General features: G+C 38.0%; 1 protein-coding gene across 1 annotated transcript; it reads left to right on the top strand.

The window, feature by feature from the left end:
- Positions 1 to 348: 348 nt before the first annotated feature.
- On the top strand, positions 349 to 20,238 carry LOC139116353 (stimulated by retinoic acid gene 6 protein-like). Its single transcript, XM_070678988.1, has 17 exons — positions 349 to 824; positions 1,681 to 1,732; positions 2,155 to 2,240; positions 3,167 to 3,306; positions 3,873 to 4,051; positions 4,487 to 4,606; positions 5,443 to 5,525; positions 6,513 to 6,642; positions 6,851 to 6,992; positions 7,568 to 7,643; positions 11,127 to 11,199; positions 11,516 to 11,564; positions 12,193 to 12,310; positions 16,262 to 16,363; positions 16,991 to 17,154; positions 17,790 to 17,906; positions 20,039 to 20,238. The coding sequence occupies exons 1-17, from the start codon at positions 583 to 585 to the stop codon at positions 20,236 to 20,238; spliced, it is 2,073 nt and encodes a 690-aa protein (XP_070535089.1). The 5' UTR covers positions 349 to 582.
- Positions 20,239 to 20,453: the final 215 nt, after the last annotated feature.

Below are 20,453 nucleotides of genomic sequence, written 5' to 3'. Positions count from 1 at the left end.
TGCAGACAAGTTGCATTGTAATTTTTACACATTTACAGTTATGTATATTTGTTTTATTTGCAACTTTCTTGGAATAAATTTATTTTTTTCAAAAAGCAAATATATATATATATATATATATATATATATATATATATATATATATATATATATATATATATATATATATATATATATATATATTCCCCAGAATGTCAGCGACTACGTTGTTGTATCACCATATATGGTAACAATAGTTTTTGGAGAGACCTCTTAGCCTATATGTGCTGTTCATATAGGGTATTTTCAGAACAGGACAACACAGAGATAGAGGGCGATAGTTTCCTAATTCTGGCCGAATATAGAATATCAGCGACTGGGCTGGTTGCATCACCATATGGTAATAATAGTCAGTGGTTTTGAAGAGACTTTTTATAGCCTGCATGTGTTGCTCCGAGTATTTTCACAACAGGAGAGCACATGGCTTGGGAACAGGCTTAACATCTGACGCAAACAGGTTTGGCTATTATCAAACAAACAGATAAAAACCAACCATCAAGGAGAATCTTTCGTCATCTGGAATTACAACAAAGGACTTTGATTATGCTTTTCCTGCTGTCTGGTCTAAAGACTTACCTGGTCGATTATTTGTTCGTCATCATATTGTACCTAATAATCGGAGGGGTGTTTGACCTCGTGAAGGTATTCTTTCTGTTGGTCCAAGCTGGAGAGTCATATGGCAACATCACACTTACCAAAGAAGTGCTGGATGACGTTCTCTTTGAAGAGGATAATGACCATCAAAGTGACCGTGACCTTCACCACGAAGAAACTGACCAGGGCCCGTAAGTACAATCTGTCGTACTAGCTACGTATTACCATGATTGGCTACAATTTTCGTCTGTCTGTGCACGTTTGAACTACACAGAAGATGTTGGTTAGTGTATTATTACGGCCAGCCAAGAAGGTTGTAGTCGAAAAATTGTGTTAGCAAGAGCAGTCAAGGGCGCTCTGGTGGGGGTATAACACCAGCGGGCATAAATATTTCACCCATGTGCTTAGCGCGCGATTTGGAAACATGCACAGCAGGCGGATAGGAAGTGATATTCGGTTGTTTGCGTCAGATGTTAAGGTACTTTGATACGAAGCAATAAAACAGATGGTAATTTGAAGGAATTTCAGCACCATATGATTCTCTTGAAAGAGAAAGCATATATATATAGGTTTTCACAGGTTGGCTCGTTTAAGCCTTTGAAGGACATTTCTCCGATGCATAAACGAACATCACACGAGGCACACTTATAAATTGAAATGTAAAAGAGTTGAAGATTCAGTGTACACTTTCAACAAATAAAGTTAAACTATTTGGCCTTTATAACATACATTGATAATTAAATTCTAAATATTTATCTTGTGAATTGTGCTGCTAGGATTGATGTTTTCATGTTTCACAGAAATGAATAAACAGTACTTCTTAATCGTCTGTCTTTGTCTTTGTCTGTCTCTCTGTCTCTGGCTGTCTGTCTGTCTGTCTGTCCCTCCCTCCTTCCCTCTCTCTGTCTCTCTGTTTGTCTCTGTCACGTCTGTCACTCTGTGTCTCTCTCTGTGTCTGTCTCTCTGCCTGCCTGTCTTTCTGTCTGTCTGTCTGTCTGTCTGTCTCTGTCTCTGTCTCTGTCTGTCTCTCTCGGTCTCTCTCCCCAGGCTGTGTTTGCATGACAAGCGATTGTACACACTTTACGAAGTCATTCCAGCGGTAAGAGTCACGTGATTAAATCTATGTTTTCATGAGTTTGATTTGTGAAAAGAGTATATTTGTAGATATCGTTCAATTTACAACTGCGGACGAAATGAGGCAATACTATACATGCTTTCAATTTTAATAGTTTAGCGATCCTTTAACATATTGAGATACTAGTACAACTACATATCAATATCAAGACACCTAAAGCTTCGTACACAAAGCACTTTTCCATAATAAGAGTGATATCATAAAATTAAGGACAATCACCTTTTGTTTCTTATTTTTAGCCGACTGTAATGTAAATGCTAATAACAAAGAGTTAAAACGTATTGTAAGACTGTAAGTTTAGCCCATGGTATTAATTAATAAAGAAAATGATATCCTCATTACAAGTGCACTTTTAATCACTTGCCTTGTACTTTTGTTATTAACAGCTGGTAGCCATTACCATGTTTTCGTTTTTATCGAAGAGAAAGAAACTACGGCGAGATTGTTTTCAAGGAAGACCTGGATTGGTTATGTAAGTATTTAATGCTAGATACGAGCTATGATAAAACTTATGAAAGCCACCAACACCATTGGAACTAATTTGGGATAATTGGATGGCGAAGTAATTTCGATTTAATCTGCAAATGTTATCTCATATGCTTTTCTTTTTGTATCACATCTTTATGAGTAACTAGTGATATTGCAACATTCAGCTTCACGGCACCCAACACTTTGAATTTTGAACCGTGTTCACCTCTATACGGCAAAATATTGTCACAGAGATACAAAGATTAGTTCTCAAAATCCGTTAGTCAAGATTTTCACAATTTCTGTGTACAGATATACAAGTGTTACAATTTCGGATGTGATTTCACATATTTCAATTTTATCAACATGAGGTTAGACATTGCAATGGTTGTTACATTTTTACCCTTCGACTTCGTAATAATTTCAACAAAATGATGGTCAGAGAGCGTTTTCTGTTTGAGCTCCCGCAATCTGGAACTATCTGCTGTTTGAAATTGAGGCAGCTAGAATATAACACGATTGGAACTAATTTGGGATAATTGGATAGTGAAGTAATGCCGATATAATCTATAAATGTAATCTCATTTGCTTTTCTTTTTACAGTGCACACCTGTTTTTTATGATTAATTTGCAATATTGCAATATTCAGCTATAGGGCACCTAACACTTTTGAGAAATTTGAAAGATGTGAAAATTCAATCATCCCAAATTAGTTCCAATCGTGTTATATGACATTTTTAAAAACTTACCTTTTTACTCAGTTTGATTTTTGATCTTTTCAGGCTTCCTGCCGTTAATTTTACTGCTTTTGTCTAGTGATTTTTCGCTTTTTAGCTTCCGTTATGTATAATATGCTGATGAAATTCCATTTCAAGCCAAGTCTCAATTATAACAATTACTAACATACCCCCTTATAAAATCTCGTTACAGACCAGTAGATTTGCTTGGTGACCAGAATCGCTTTGCGTATATGATACTTTTCGGCGCATGGTCTGTTGCTTTCTTTGATCTTTTTCGTGGCACATCGTACGTTGACCTCAGTCACGTGTCTGACTCCATGTGGTTCGGAGGTAAGGGTGTTGCTTTCTAAATTTGATTAGAATTACAGATTGGATTCAGTTTTTCAACATACTGTGTCATTGTCATATGTTCGCGCTCTTGTTCATACAAGCTCGGGGTATATTCGTTACAGGTGTACAGTCGCCTGCAATCTAAATATGCCCATATATGGTCAGAGGGGCGTTCCTTGGTATTCAAAATACCCATATGAGGGCGCTGTTTTTAAAAAGCGTCTTACAATCTGTAATTGGTTAGATTTTCTCTTTCCATGGTAACTGTGGCAAATTGGAATAGGTGACAGTATACCTTTAAATAGCGTTGGGTTAGTACTACATTGATTCATAATTTGTATATCGTATTAATACTATATATTGGGTTGATTACTACATGGGTAACCTGCTGCAAGCTATCGTTTTACGCATGCGCACACTAACTACAGTGATCGAAATGAGTGATTAGAAATTAGGATGTTAATAACCAATATTTGCTGAGTGTCACCCGCAGCCAAGGCATCAGATACATGTACGCTATCACAATGAAAAATAATACTTATCTTTCTATTTTCTCCCAATCGTAGCATTATCGACCACGCTTAATGTAGCTTTCATAGGACTTTTAGCTTATCCCATCTTCACGGCGATCGGCTGCCGGCACAAAATAGTGGGATCTCTGATCGGCCTTTGTTATGCTGTTGTGTACTTTATACTGAACGGACTCCAGCCTTACTTTTGTGGGTATATGGTAGTGGATATCGGTGTAAGTTTCATTGTGATCAATTCCTTATTAAAAGATAAGCGTTCAAACGCTCATACGCGCGATTCATAAAAATCAATGATATATTGCATCGCGAAAGTGATGCCTGCTCGTCATGTTCTTACGAAACCAAAAGTACAAATATATAAAGTATGTTATACCTATCTTGTAACATCTTTGCAAAACAAAGAGTCAACGATGCATGGAAACTTTAAGTTGCGAAAAGAATGGTTAAATGTGACTTCTTAACGTATATTTTAATAATGACAATAAAACGTTGACTTTGCTTTCTGTATTGCGTTTCCTCTTTCTGTTAAAATGTAAAATGACTACACTTCAAATCTCTGTGAATTAATTGATCATAATTATAATGATTGATTGATTGATTTAGTGATTGATCGATCGATCGATTGACTGACTGATTTATGTTCGTCTTAGCCGGTAACGGACGCTGGACAAATCATCTTTTTCCTTCCCACTATGATAATGTGGGCCTTGGTTTGCATACGTCTCGTATACGTACTCATCTTAGCGTCAATACGGCGGTTTCGGAAATCGGTGAGTGAAACTGGTTGATAGCCCTTTGCTATGACTTGTTACCATTCATGATCGCTGAATTTATAAACTTTTACACTTAATTTTGTGGGAGCGTGTAAATCTTCCAATGCGCACGCTAATCAGTGTTCATATTAACAGTTGACAAGAGAATATCTCAAGATTTCGGCATAATTTCTTCTACAAACGACACTGAGAGCTGATCCCCGTGCTGCTAACACGGACAAATTATGAAGTCTTGATGACTTTTCCAAGTGATTTGTTTGTTTTTTGTTTGTTTACCTCAGGTTAGGACTTTTGAGAAGTGTGTAGATATATGATTTTTCCCCTCAATTATCATCATTTCATTTTGGATCGATAGCGTAATTTGGGTGCACGATGGATGGATGACGACGGGCAAAATATTTAATCAGCAGTTTAGTTAATAGAACATACATATATCATATGATTAGTATAGTGTTGATGGACGCCCTCTTGTACCATCGTGCGTCAGGGTTTTTACTTTGTCAAAGCAATCGTCGACTCACTTGCACATAGTCCAAGTTGATACAAGAAAGCGAATTTACAAGTGAGGCCAAAGTTATCTTTCGACGATCATTCGTTGAAAACTTCAAGATGGCGAATATTTTAAATCATATGAATTTAAGGAATTTGATAACCGCAAGGTCCTAGAATCCATTTCAAGACACCAATGTTTTTTATCATTTACCTGTTATAAACCATTATACGCTTTATTTCTTTATTTGTTTGTCTGTTTGTTTGTTTGTATGTGTGTTTGTTTGTTTGTTTGTTTGTTTGTTTGTTTGTTTGTTTGTTTAATTGGTTTTTTTTTGTTTAAGAGGGAAATCCGAAAGCTAGATCTAGATTCCGTAGCAGACTTCATTTACGTCAGGAATCTGCTCAAGAAAGATAAACAGGAAAGGTGAGTTCAAATAATCAACAGCCAAATCAATGTAATTATGATAGTTTGCGCCATGGGGACAGATATTCGGACTTTCAAATTTCTACAATTCTTTTCTGATCAACCACTTGTGGGGGCTTATTTTAAAGCTCTTGGAGAAAGAAAATCTTGTAACCGTCTTAGTTTTTCAAAACATTTTTTTTTTCATAGAGATAATGCAGGGATGGCGGCCATTTTGAATTTTAAATATCACAGAATGTTTGGTAATTTGTTTCTCTAGTGCCAAATTTCGCACGAAGATCCCCGGTTTTTATTCTTGATTTGGCAAGACAGAATCGCTTGAAGTTTCGCCGAGTAAAATTTGAGCAAAAGTTTAAGACTTTCGATTTCGAAGTGCGTAGTACTGGGTTGCCGCAGGTTGTTAGTTCGTGTCCCATCTACAATTTGATGAATTGTTTGCACTGAAATAAGGGAGGATGAGACTCGGGACAAATATTGAGACTATCAAACTTTCTAGAGTAACACTTATGGGGTACAGTAAGTTTTACGGGCCTATTTTTGTGAAAATCGAAAATTTATTTTAGCCCCATAGAGTCAACAAGGAATGGCAGCCATTTTGAATTTCAAATAACGATAAATTTAGATCATTTGTTTCCATAAGGATACTGTCTTTTGCAAGGTGACCCCCGGTTTTTATTTGAAAAGCGAGAATCGCTTGAAGTTTCGTCGAGTATAATTTGAGCAAAAGTTTAAGAATTTCGATTTCGAGGTGCGTACTGTACAACCTTGAGTGCAATATGACAAGCATATTCAACACAGCACATAACTCAGGGGCAACAATATCTGTAAATACCACGAATAACGAAGAATGTCGGAATGATAAACCCCTTAGTGATATCTTTGGTCAACCTCTGATCTCGCCTCTATCAGTTTGTGTGATAGCAAATCTGTCTGGCCGATTGTCTATTCTGTATTAATAATACTAATTTGATTCTTTTGGGATTTCAGCACGGCATCGAAGGGTATTCTCGGCCTTCTGAGATGCTGCTTACATTGGGTTTACAAACCAGTACCTGGGTTCACATACTCTACCAGAGTTCTGGTGACCATTGCCATCACATCAAGTGCAATGATCCAGGTACGTTTTCTTTCCTGCCATTTAAATAGCGCACATAGTACCCCATGTTGCAAAATTATACCGTAAGTCAGTACCTTAGAGTTGTTAAAAGGGACAGGAATTTTATGAGACAGAGCTAGACAGCATTTCTTAAAACGTCATCATTTGGAGCGCTTCAAGAGATATGCCTTTGACCCCGCAGAGAACTGCTTTAAGTCATTTCTTTCAGGTTGGTGTATATGAAGTCTTTTCTTTAAGGTCAGCCATTCACGATTTTCATCTCGATGCTGGGGAACACCATGTCCTTCTCGAGCGAAGTGGTTACGGTGATATTGGCCTGCTATGGTTTCATTCAGTCTCGAGTATCAATGGTAAGTTCAACATTCCAAATAGTTGCGTCTTTCAAGTAAAGTGAACTATGAATGCGATGGTAATAACTGTTTTAAAACTTGTAATTAAATACGTGGCGTTCTATTTTGCAAAGAAAACCTTGCTACAGACAAAAATAAAAGAAACAATATTTTGGTGGCAAATGATATTGTTATCGGCAACTATTTATAGTTCTCAAATAAGGTGTTATGCGCCTCTAAAGTGAAAAACAAACTTTTGCTCAAACTTTCCCAAGGAAATCATCCAACAATTCTCTTTCAAAATCAAGAATAAAAATCAGGGGTCACCGTGCAAATTTTGGTACTAGAGTAACAAATACTATAACTCGCGATTTACCGAGATGTAAAATTCAAAATGGCCGCCATCCCTGTGTTAACTCTATGGAGATAAATACACTTCCCGAATTTTGAAAAACTAAGCATATACCAAGAGCTTTGAAATGAACCCCAACAAGTGATATATCAGAAAAGAATTGTAAAAGTTTGAGGGTTCGAATTTTGTCCCCGCTCTACTTTAAAGTGTGACCTCTTTTCATTTGTACTTTTAACATTTTCAGGTATAATGTACTGTACTCTTACAATGGTTCTAGTTGTCATTGCGATTTTTATTTTCAAGATACTGGATAACTATAGGTAAGATGTAAATTGTAATATGACCGAATTATACGTATATTTAAAAAAATGGACAAACGGACATACGGATGAATCATTGAGGCGTATAGACTGACAGACTCAGAGGTAGACAGACGGGGTACGGCGCGCCAAATGTTTCAAAAATATTTATCGATTCAGTGCAAAAATAAACTGTCTTTCTCAATTGATATAAAAATTCGGTCTCATTAGGAAGGAAATAAGTAAGAAAAGTATAACTAAAAAACAAAAGACAGAAATGTCATTTAATACTTCATTTTAACTTGAGAAAAAATCTTTAAAGCGTAATTAGGAAATAAACAACTTTCAACGATTTGAAAAAGTCATACATCCATACTTATCGACATATATACACGTATAATAGTTCGCGTAAAAGGTGCAATGAGTGCTGATTTTACAAAAAAAAAGAAAAATATGTTATACAGTGGTACGTCCACAAACTTTTCACAAGAAAATCACAAAAATCACTACTACCACTCGGAAAAAATAGTACAAAAAATAAAAATGTGAACCACATACAGAATATCATTATAAAAACAATCAGACAAAAAAAGTCGTGCATACATAAAATTATTTATGTACTTAAGAAAATTAAAAAGCACTACGTCTCATAATAAACGTATTATAGATAATCAAAATATAATATGAATCACCAGCCGCTTTGACAGTAAAGAGAGAAAATCGGAGAAAAAATTCGGCAGTGATGGCTCTAGACAAAAGTGGATCTCATCTACAAAAAATAAAATAAAATAAAATAAAAACGAAAAAAATAAAAAAACGCCATGAACAGAGATACAAAAAAAACGCGTGGGCCTGTGGAAAGAAAAAAACAAATGAGGACTCGCCACAGCAAAAAAAAAAGAAAGAAAAAAAGAAAAAAAAAAACAAAAAAAAACGAGCACTCACCACAGAAAAAAAAACAACAAGCCCGAAATTACAATTATTTTATTCAAAAGACTCGTGGTTCACGTTTCCTTCGATCGATGAATCCCCAACAGCGGGGAATCCGATCACCACATAGGCCTACTCCAATGTTTGACGAAATATTAATTGAGCATTTCAGTGATAACGTGACATCTTGAAACCTAGCTCTGTTTGGCTGGGCCCTGCTCTACTTGAAACCATACTTGATGAAATGAAGTGGGCAATATCACCTAAAGAACGTCCAAGTTAACAGTGATAGTTCAAGAGAGTCAAGTTAACTACGCCAATTTCAGGCAGTCCACAGGTCGGATCACGAGCGAGACGTACAACCCATGACCCTTCATAGCAACACTGCGAACATATCGATGCCTTAGGCGCGGTATGGCAGGGAGCCCACTGCAGGCCTTCCACCGAGCCGCACTGTCATCGCCGTTTGGCCCACATGATTTCTACACAGTTTTATACGTGTGGTTCGATACATCAGGTTCAAATACCATGATAATAAACCACCTCGTTGTTTGGTAATTCCTCGTCTATCCTCAAAGATCACCCAAATCATGATAAAATGAATAGTTTTGAAGAAATCTGCCGCGTGTTGAGAGAACGTCCATCGTTTTCCGTGTTCGACAAGACGAGCAACGCAACTGTACAAGCCTTACGTATGGCGCGAGTGTCCGGCCTTCGCAACGCCAGACACTCTCACTATACTCGGGCTAGACCGACACATACACGACATGTCGATCCCCATTGCAGAAATCTTTATATCCAAAAAGTCCGATATATGGAGCTACAATATTTGTGCAGTAGCCTATAGCTCTGGGTGGCAGGGCTGTGAGTTAACGGCGTTATACGGCCTGGCCGTATAACGCCGTTAACTCACAGCCTGGCCCTGCCTACCCAGAGCTAAATTTAAACGGAGTGTTTCAGCCCGAGTATTTTTGCCTTCGCCACACTCCGTTTAGAGGTTAAACCCACGGGATACGTGTGTGGTTCGATACATAGCGGCCGCTTCTAGCTCTGCATGGCCGGCAGGGCTGTGTGTTACCGGCATTATACGGGAGGCCGTCTGAGGCCGTGTCACGCCGGTAGCACACAGCCCTGCCATGCAGAACGAGGCCGCTGCGCGGTATGCAATTTTACTATGCATACCCACACGGCGGCTGCTGTGTATCGAACCACACGTAACCGTGGGCTAGCGGCTAGCCATCGTTTTGTTGGGGTTTGGGCACAGACTGTGTATGGTTTGGGAGAGGCGGCCCTACACTTTACAGCGAGGGGATCGCTGGTTGCCGGCGTGTAGGCCTACTGTACTAGTGACGGGACCGCCGGCCGCTGGCTTACCATCTCGAATGTACATTGGAGCGAGGGGACCGCTGGCAGCCGACGAACCACCACGAGTGTTTTGTCCACTTTTAACCAAAACTGGTAACTGTTTAATATAGAATGGGACGTGTCGGTAACTTGGACGTCCATGAGATGATATTGAAGACTAGAAGATGGGAGTTATCGCTGAAATACCCCAAATATCTTGTCCAACATCCGAGTGTGATAGTCCAAAACCCTCTGGCATTAAATTGTAACAATCATGACGTTAACAATTATTCAATTTTCATGTTGGGCTTTTTCTGCGGGGTGTCCCACTCTGTTTTCTTTTCTCGAACGGGCCTCTTTTTTTTCTACTGAGTTTTTTTCTTTTTTTTTTTTTTTTGGTAACCTCCTTTTTTTTTTTTTTTGTAACCTCGCTTTGGTTTTTTTCCCAAGCTGACCTCGTTTTGGTTTCTTTACAGCCTCAACGCCGGCGCGATCTCGGTCGACTTTTCAATTGTGATTCTATTTTTTTTTTGGTGAGACCTGATGGTGATTCGTTTTGTTTTTTGGTAGTAGTGCAAGTACTATTTGTAGTTTTGTTTTTAATCATTTCAATATTTTTTGTGTGTGTGCTTAATTTTTTTTTCGTTTTTTCCCTTACAATCAGCATTCATTGCAACTTTATTTCAAAAACACGTGTAAGTATGGGAGTGTGGTATTTGCAAATTTTTGAAAAGTTTATCTTCTCATTACGGTATCTTCTCATTACAGTTTAAAGAATATTTTACAATTTAGCATTACATAATATTCTGCCCGTTTTTGCAATAATACTTTTCTCGTTTATTTTCTTCCGTAATTCCATCGAATTTTTATTTCAATCAAGAAAGGCGGTTGCACGTCATCTTTATCTGTAACAGACACATTCAATTATATAATGACACGTATTTTCAAATGAATGCTATTTTTATGAAAAGGTACATTAATAAAATGCAATGATATGGACGAAAGAACTTTTTTCTTTATTATTCATACACGTTTAAGACTTTTTTTAGAAAGAAAATTTGACAGTTTATTTTTACTCAATGACGATAAATATTTTTGAAACATTGGGCGCGCCGTAGACGGGGATACGCAGCGCAGATGGTTGATAGACGATTTACACAGACAGAAATCCACGATACGAACATATTGAACATTAAAAACATGTATGTTTGTTTTTTTTTCTGTAAAAAGGAAAGACTTACTGTCGATGTTTCGTGGTGAAAAGCACTTTTTACCTGCGGGAGGATCTCCCTGTTGTGCAATGGTACTTGTTTGTTTATTTATTTATTTATTTATTTATCTATTTAGCTCTTTTGGTTTATTGTCTTTGTTAGTTCATTATCTTATTTGTTGATTTATCTATTTTTTTAGCTTATTACTTAGTTTCTTTTCATCAACATATTTTAGTAAGTCAAGTGCATATCTAAGCATGAGATAGTTAAGATACAGAGATTAGTTATACGTTTATTGTGAAGAATATGTTTAATATTGCATGATGACTTATTTGTGTTGACTTATTTTTTTGAGCTTGGCTCACGAAATGTTCACTTAATGTGGTTCATTGAATATCTCTCTTCCAGGTTTCATGTTTGAAGTTCACCGGCTTTCAAATCGGCTTCCTTCTTTGGGGTGAGTGGAATAGAGTAATTACGCCGTTTGCTTCTTACCGCGCTGTGGCGTTTATTGGCGGCACTGCAACCTACACGGTCAGGACCTGCACGAAACTTAACTCGAAGGGATACGGTCGTCGGAACTGCACTCAAAGATTGTATGGGACCCATACTACCAATGTAAAAACTGTATCCATGGTACTATGGTGACTGATGAAAGTTAAACATGTCTGTCATAATCTACATGGTATAATTTAAATGTTGTATGATTATGAGCTGCATCTAGATATCGTGCATGAAATACATTTTTTTGTAAACAAGAAACTTGTATAGGGGCTGGCGCAGTTCTGACAACGGTTTCCCTTTAAGTGCTGCAGTGTGTGACGCCGCCCCCTACCTCCTGTACCTCGTTATAAGGCAGTGTCTGTGCATCCGGGCCCGATTACAAATATAACCTTTTAATGGCTTTATTATTTGTGGGGAAAATCTCACGTTTTCAGTGAAACTGTTTCAGCCTGCCTACCGAACATACTCAGTGACTACGATTTTAAAGTATTATTGTTATATACCATATTTCACCAGCCGAAAAAAAGAAGCCAGCTAGCAACACAAAGGCTAATATGATGTGTTTCTCACTTGCTTCACAGGTTTCATAGTACTACAACTGACCTTTGCCCTCCTGTTCTTCCTAATATGCTTCCAGATAGTCGTGCCGCTGCAGCACGGCATCGAATCGAACTTCTTCAGTCAGTTTGGCCTGATGTGGTACATATACAATCTATACTCTTTTCCCTTGCAATTGTGGGGCATGCTATTGAAACATACGTTGCAGTTATTCTAAAGAGCCCCGGGAGAATGTTTCTCAATTGCTTGCTGATTTTGTTCGTACTAGAAATCTGTTTTCACTATGTAGGGTGTCTCGTCTGTTAGATTTACTTGCACGTTAGCAATATGCCCAGTCTCATCGCGTTTGTAAAGCAAGCAAAATCGTAGTCTTTCATTATATAAGTCAAGAACTTCAATTAAAGGTACCCCTATTGTCACCTGTTCCAATTTTGCCACAGTTACCATGGAAAGAGAAAATCTAACCAATCACAGATTTTAAGCGGGTGGCCGCTTTTTAAAAACAGCGCCCTCACATGGACATTTTGAATACCTAGGAACGCCCCTTTGACCATATATGGGCATATTTAGATTACAGGTGAGTGTACACCTTTAATCCGTCGTTAAGGCAGTCACCCCTTCCGCGTAAAACATAATACAGTGGAGATTACGGCGCGCCAAATGTTTCAAAAATATTTATCGTCATAGAGTAAAAATAAACTGTCAAATTTTCTTTCTAAAAACAAGTCTTAAACGTGTATGAATAATAAAGAAAAAGTTCTTTCGTCCATATCATTGCATTTTATTAACGTACCTTTTCATAAAAATAGCATTCATTTGAAAATACGTGTCATTAAATATTTGAATGTGCCTGTACAGATAAAGATGACGTGCAACCGTCTTTCTTGATTGAAATAAAAATTCGATGGAATTACGGAAGAAAATAAACGAGAAAAGTATTATTGCAAAAAAAGGGCAGAATGTTATGTAATGCTTAATTGTAAAATATTCTTTAAACCGTAATGAGAAGATAAACTTTTCAAAAATTTGGAAATACACACTCCCATACTTATTGACGTACACATACACGTGTATTTGATATAAAGGTGCAATGAATGCTGATTATAAGGGAAAAAAGAAAAACAAATCAGGCACACACAAAAAATATTGAAATGATTAAAAACAAAACCACAAATAGTACTTGCACTACTACAATAAACACAAACGAACCACCATTAGGTCTGACTAAAAAAAGAAAGAGAATCACAATTGAAAAGTCGACCGAGATGGCGCGGCGTTGAGGCTGTAAAGAAACCAAAACGAGGTCAGCTTGGAAAAAAAACAAAAGCGAGGTTACAAAAAAAAAAAAAGAGTTACAAAAAAAAAAAAAAAAAAAAAAAAAAACTCAGAAGAAAAAAAAGAGGCCCGTTCGAGAAAAGAAAACAGAGTGGGACACCCCGCAGAAAAAGCCCAACATGAAAATTGAATAATTGTCAACGTCATGATTGTTACAGTTTAATGCCAGAGGGTTTGGGATCATCACACTCGGATGTTGGACATGATATTTGGGGTATTTCAGCGATAACTCTCAGCTTCTAGTCTTCAATATCATCTCATGGACGTCCAAGTTACCGACACGTCCCATTCTATATTAAACAGTTACCAGTTTTGGTTAAAAGTGGACAAAACACTCGTGGTGGTTCGTCGGCTGCCAGCGGTCCCCTCGCTCCAATGTACACTCGAGGTGGTAAGCCAGCGGCCGGTGGTCCCGTCGCTAGTACAGTAGGCCTACACGCCGGCAACCAGCGATCCCCTCGCTGTAAAGTGTAGGGCCGCCTCTCCCAAACCATAGACAGTCTGTGCCCAAACCCCAACAAAACAATGGCTTGCCGCTAGCCCACGGTTACGTGTGGTTCGATACACAGCGGCCGCCATGTGGGTATGCATAGTAAAATTGCATACCACGCAGCACGCTGCGGCCTAGTTCTGCATGGCAGGGCTGTGTGTTTACCGGCGTGACACGGCCTCCCGTATAACGCCGGTAACACGTACACAGCCCTGCCATGCAAAGCTAGCAGCGGCCGCTATGTATCGAACCACACACGTATCCCGTGGGTTAAGCCTCTAAACGGAGTGTGGCAAAGGCAAAAATACTCGGGCTAAAACACTCCGTTTAAATTCGAGGCAACGTTTTCACTAGTACCTGTAGAACGCGAACGCGCCCGACTTGACAAACACTGATCAAGCAGCCGCTATTTCTCTGTATACTGTAGCTCAACACAACCAGCAAAGGGAGTGGTAGGGCTACGGAACCGCAGCAAGGCCGGGCTGTGAGTTACTGGCGTTATACGGCCAGGCCGTATAACGCCGGTAACTCACAGCCCTGCCCTGCCACCAAGAGCTATGTATAGGCTACTGCACAAATATCGTAGCTCCATATATTGGACTGTGTGGATATAAAGATTTCTGCAATGGGGATCGACATGTCGTGTATGTGCCTGTCTAGCCCCGAGTATAGTGAGAGTGTCTGGCGTTGCGAAGGCGGACACTCGCCATACTCGTAGGTTAGTAAGGCTTGTACAGTTAGAGTTGCTTGTCTTGTCGAACACGGAAAGCGATGGACGTTCTCTCAACACGCGGCAGATTTCTTCAAAACTATTCATTTTATCATGATTTGGGTGATCTTTGAGGATAGACGAGGAATTAGCAAACAACGAGGTGGTTTATTATCATGGTATTTGAACCCGATGTATCGAACCATACGTATAAAACTATGTAGAAATCATGTAGGCCAAACGGCGATGACAGTGCGGCTCGGTGGAAAGCCTGCAGTGGGCTCCCTGCCATACCGCGCCTATAAGGCATCGATATGTTCGCAGTGTTTCCATGAAGGGTCATGGGTGTGTACGTCTCGCTCGTGATCTGACCTGTGGACTGCCTGAAATTGGCTCAGTTAACTTGACTCTCTGGAACTATTTACTGTTAACTTGGACGTTCTTTAGGTGATATTGCCCACTTCATTTCATCAAGTATGGTTTCAAGTAGAGCAGGGCCCAGCCAAACAGAGCTAGGTTTCAAGATGTCACGTTATCACTGAAATGCTCGATTAATATTTCGTCAAACATTGGAGTATGTGGTGATCGGATTCCCCGCTGTTGGGGATTCATCGATCGAAGGAAACGTGAACCATGAGTTTTTGAATAAAATAATTGTAATTTCGGGCTTGTTTTTTTTCTGTGGCGAGTGCTTGTTTTTTTCTTTTTTTTTTTTTTTTTTTTTTTTTTTTTGCTGTGGCGAGTCCTCATTTATTTTTTTCTTTCCACAGGCCTACGCGGTTTTTTTTTGTATCTCTGTTCATGGCATTTTTTTTATTTTTTTCGTTTTTATTTTATTTTATTTTATTTTTTTGTAGATGAGATCCACTTTTGTCTAGAGCCATCACTGCCGAATTTTTTCTCTGATTTTCTCTCTTTATTGTCAAAGCGGCTGGTGATTCATATTATATTTTTGATTATCTATAATACGTTTATTATGAGACGTAGTGCTTTTTAATTTTCTGAAGTACATAAATAATTTTATGTGTGCATGGCTTTTTTTGTCTGATTCTTTTACAATTATTTTCTGTATGTGGGTCACGTTTTTATTTTTGTACTATTTTTTCCGAGTGGTAGTAGTGATTTTTAGTGATTTTCTTGTGAATTTTTTGGACGTATCACTGTATAACATATTTTTCTTTTTTCTTTTTGTAAAATCAGCACTCATTGCACCTTTTTCGCGAACTATTATACGTGTATGTATGTCGATAAGTATGGATGTATGACTTTTTCAAATCGTTGAAAATTGTTTATTTTCTAATTACGCTTAAAAGATTTTTTCTCAAGTTAAAATGAAGTATTAAATGGCATTTCTGTCTTTTATTTTTAATTATACTTTTCTTACTTATTTCCTTCCTAATGAGACCGAATTTTTATTTCAATTGAGAAAAACAGTTTATTTTTGCACTGAATCGATAAATATTTTTGAAACATTTGGCGCGCCGTAGGAGATCGTTCCGATATAATATATTAATTATTTGTCCTCACACCTTCTGCCTCCTTTCAATTCTACTTGAAGGCAAGGTGCACTGCTCGGCGGACTGATTTATTTAACACAGTTGATCCTGGCCAAGAGTCTTTTTCTCCAAGACGACGGACACACACTTCGAATTGATAACAGGTAATATGACGTAGGCACTGTCTGTCATGCGCACAGTGAATGAAAAGAAGGGACTATGTGTTCGAACAAAAAGAAATCGGTCCTAAACAAGAAATACTGTATAATATCTTGATCGACTGTTCAATATGAATTTAGAAAAGGACCACATGAAGACTTCATTGGTTGACTTTTGTATCCGTTTACGTTGACGTCAGAATGTGAATCTTTCATTGAGTGAGTTCTATAAAGTACTTATAATCGAGGCTGCGTCATGGAGATTCGATAGTTTACGTTCTATCCAGACATTCACAGATTTCAAGCATAAGGGATAAAAATCTTGCAATTTCTTCTTTCATCGTGATTCTGAACAGTACGAAAATAAGTCGCCGTTTCTTAATCTCGTTTTATTGAAAAAGGCAACAATTTCATTCATGTTTTCTCTTATTATTTCGTGATGTGTTCATCACATTGCGAATAGAACTTTAGAAATTTGTTTTTCGTACTTGTTGCTATATCGCGATATCGGCGGGATTTTTAAGATTGAAATGTGGAAAAATTCTAACCGCTATTTAATGTCGTCTTATCTGGAATCCCAGAAGAAAACATGTGTTTCTTTTTGACCTATCTGACATTATTTTCCCATAACAGACGGCTCTTCCATATCAGCTCATTCTTCTTGATATTTTACAATGTCATCCTCGGTTTGATCACGAGCATTTCCAGGCTATTCCGGAGTTTGGTGTTTGGTCTTATCTTCCTCGGTCGACTTGATTACTCCGTCCTACCACGCAACTACGAACACTTAGATCCAGGTTTGTAATCGTCATTCAGACAAAACTTTTCACGACTTGATCTGTGAAAGCAGACACTCCTACTGAGTGCGCTGTCATCGTATACGCTATGTATGTATGTATGTATGTATGTATGTATGTATGTATGTATGTATGTATGTATGTATGTATGTATGTATGTATGTATGTATGTATGTATGTATGTATGTATGTATGTATGTATGTATGTATGTATGTATGTATGTATGTGTGTATGTGTGTATGTGTCTATGTGTGTTTGTAGATGTATGCATGCATCTATCTATCTATCTATCTATCTATCTATCTATCTATCTATCTATCTATCTATCTATCTATCTATCTATCTATCTATCTATCTATCTATCTATCTATCTATCTATCTATCTATCTATCTATCTATCTATCTATCTATCTATCTATCTGTCTGTCTATCTATCTATCTATCTATCTATCTATCAGTCTATATATCTCTCTATCTATCCATTTATCTGTCGATCTACTTTCGATTCGTACCACATCATCTCATTTCACATCGAACTTAAACGAGCAACATTAATTGAAATTTACCACAACAAAATATCGCTATGTATATGATCTAAGTTTACTGACTCAACGAAACATTATCCATTGTCAAGGTTACAGGGCTTATGTCGGTTTCCTAATGGTCGAAGAAGCTCACTGTCATCCAGTAATGATTGCATTCTGCCGAATTCTCTGCTGCACGCTCGAAGACGATGCTGACATTAATGCGGGTAGGGGCCTTAAACAATATTTTGCCAGTAGTATGCACCTCGAATGTGAAAAACTTAAAACTTTTGCTCGAAGCTACTTGAGGAAACCTCTAAGTACTATTTTTCTAGGGTTCATCGTGCAGATTTTGGTACAAGAAATACAAATCACTATAAATTTACAGATATTTGAAATCCAAAATGACAGCCAAACCTGAGTTAAGGTAGAACGCGCCTCGGGGACAGATATTCGGACTCGCAAACGTTCACATTTCTTTTCTGATATAACACTTGTGGGGGTTCACTTTAAAGCTCTTGGTGTAAGAAAACTTTTTACAGGCTTAGTTTTTTCAAAATTCGAAAATTTATTTTTATCCATAGAGTTACTGTAGGGATGGCGGCCATTTGAATTTAAATATCCGTAAATCTTGATTTATTTGTTTCTCTAGTCCGAAAATTTGCAAGGTGACTGCCGATTTTTATTCTTGATTTTGAAAGAGAATGGTAGAAAGATTCCTTAAGGAAAGTTTGAGCAAAAGTTTAAGTTTTTCACTTTCGAGGCGCATACTACCTTAATTCGATGACGAAAAAATATTTTCTCAGGATGAGAATAAATTATAAGACTTCCAGTTTCGAGGTGTATTCTACCTTTAATCGGCATTACTCCGCCGCTTCGCAACAAAAACATGTAGGTTTGAATTACATTTGTCCATGATCCCTGTTTTTGTTGTCGACACTTTATCCTGTACTGTCTGTTTTAATGGTTCTGTTCATGATTCACCGGGTCCATGGTGCTTTTCGCACCAGGGCCCATAACGCATGGCATATGTGGCTGATGCTACCCTGGACGATATATTTGTCGCCGATTGAAACACAAGGCACTAAACTAGATATGGCAATCTCAATTGTATATTACTGGACAGTTTGATAGAATATGTATACAGTTAAAGACATCTTGTTTTGTTTCAAGTGCATGTACATACAAAGTGTTAAAGTGCAGCAGCAATACCTTGTTGGATATCCGGAAGAGGTCTATGTTATTACTGTACATGTGTAATTTATTTTAAAACCTCAAACTCACAGTGATAACATCTGAAATGTGTTATTGCACTAAGGAAATCGATCTCAATTTGATGGACTTGATCTTTATTGGATTAAAGGTATACTGTCACCTGTTCCAATTTTGCCACAGTTACCATGGAAAGAGAAAATCTAACCAATCACAGATTTTAAGTGGGTGGCCGCTTTTTAATAACAGCGCCCTCAAATTGGCATTTTGAATACCAAGGAACGTCCCTCTGACCTTATATGGACATATTTAGATTACAGGTGACTGTATACCTTTAACGTCATTGAAACCTTTATTTCTTTAATGCTGGCGCCATACGGGACATTTGACCTTGCAACTATATGTTAAAACTTAAAATAATATTATTGCCCGATGGTTGATATCTATTTTAAAATGTCTGCCACGACGTTATACACGTCTGTCTGGATTATCATTAAGGTGGGTGACTACTTACGTAAAAGTACTTGTCAAATATTGGTAATTTCTCTGTCATTGCATATGATGTAGGGAACAGTGACTGAGCAAGAAATGTGATGAAAACAAATCAACGTTCCCGTTTACCTTTTCGCAATACGCCATACCCTTTGGTTTTATCAGTGCAGTTCACACCGCTTTAAGACACATTTCAACACTCAAACATGCATAGGGAGGTGATCAAGACTAAATCATGGCTGTAACCTGCAACGTAAATATCTCATTCAAAAGTATTCTTTTGCAAATGACTTTTAGCATATATGAAGAAAAATGCGTGTTGCCCACCAAGGAACGAAGGTACACACTGATACATGTGTCACAGCCGCCACGAAGAACTGCTGCGTCAGCATTTTTTGACTGGTTCTTTTTTTAATAGAACGGCGTAGTCTTACCTTACCATCTTGGAATATAGCTCGGGGACGGCAATTTTGAATATATATTTCAAGATGACTTCTTAATTCAAACCCTTTGTGAAAGTTGCAAGAAAATGACAAAGCATCAGGGATGTTTTCTTGGTTTCTACATGCAAATCAATGGAATCGACTGCACGTATACATGTAAAGCTTCCCACGCTAAGCTATCCCTACAAAAAAATTGACTTTTTTCTTTCCAGCAACAGGTACGGAGCAGCTCGAAATACCAAGATGGCGAAGGACACCTAAAGCAAGATGGCGCTGGTTCGTTGCCTATACGCTGCTTCGCAATCCCATCTTACAGCTGCAGAGGTCGCCCTTGTCAAGGCTGATTCACTCGGTGCACGTCGACCTCAGCGACGAACGTGACCATGATGACGCTCATCAAACGATCGCGTAGTGTATCTCCAAAACCGATGAACTTTTGACCTGAGCTAAGATGCACATATCTTGCACATAGCTTATGATGATTGCCATGTGATTATCACAGATTTTGACAACAAAGGACCAGACAGAGTGGACCCGGTCGTGATTAATTTAACTAACAACCTTCTTCCTTGTCTATGATCGCCCGATAAGTTTTAGAACAGGGACGCAGTCAATGTTTTATTTATT

The sequence above is a fragment of the Ptychodera flava genome, chromosome 17 (assembly GCF_041260155.1).
Source record: "Ptychodera flava strain L36383 chromosome 17, AS_Pfla_20210202, whole genome shotgun sequence".
Taxonomy (NCBI): domain Eukaryota; kingdom Metazoa; phylum Hemichordata; class Enteropneusta; family Ptychoderidae; genus Ptychodera; species Ptychodera flava.
The sequence above is the reverse complement of the archived record's forward strand: the minus strand, read 5'-3'. Positions and strand labels throughout refer to the sequence as shown.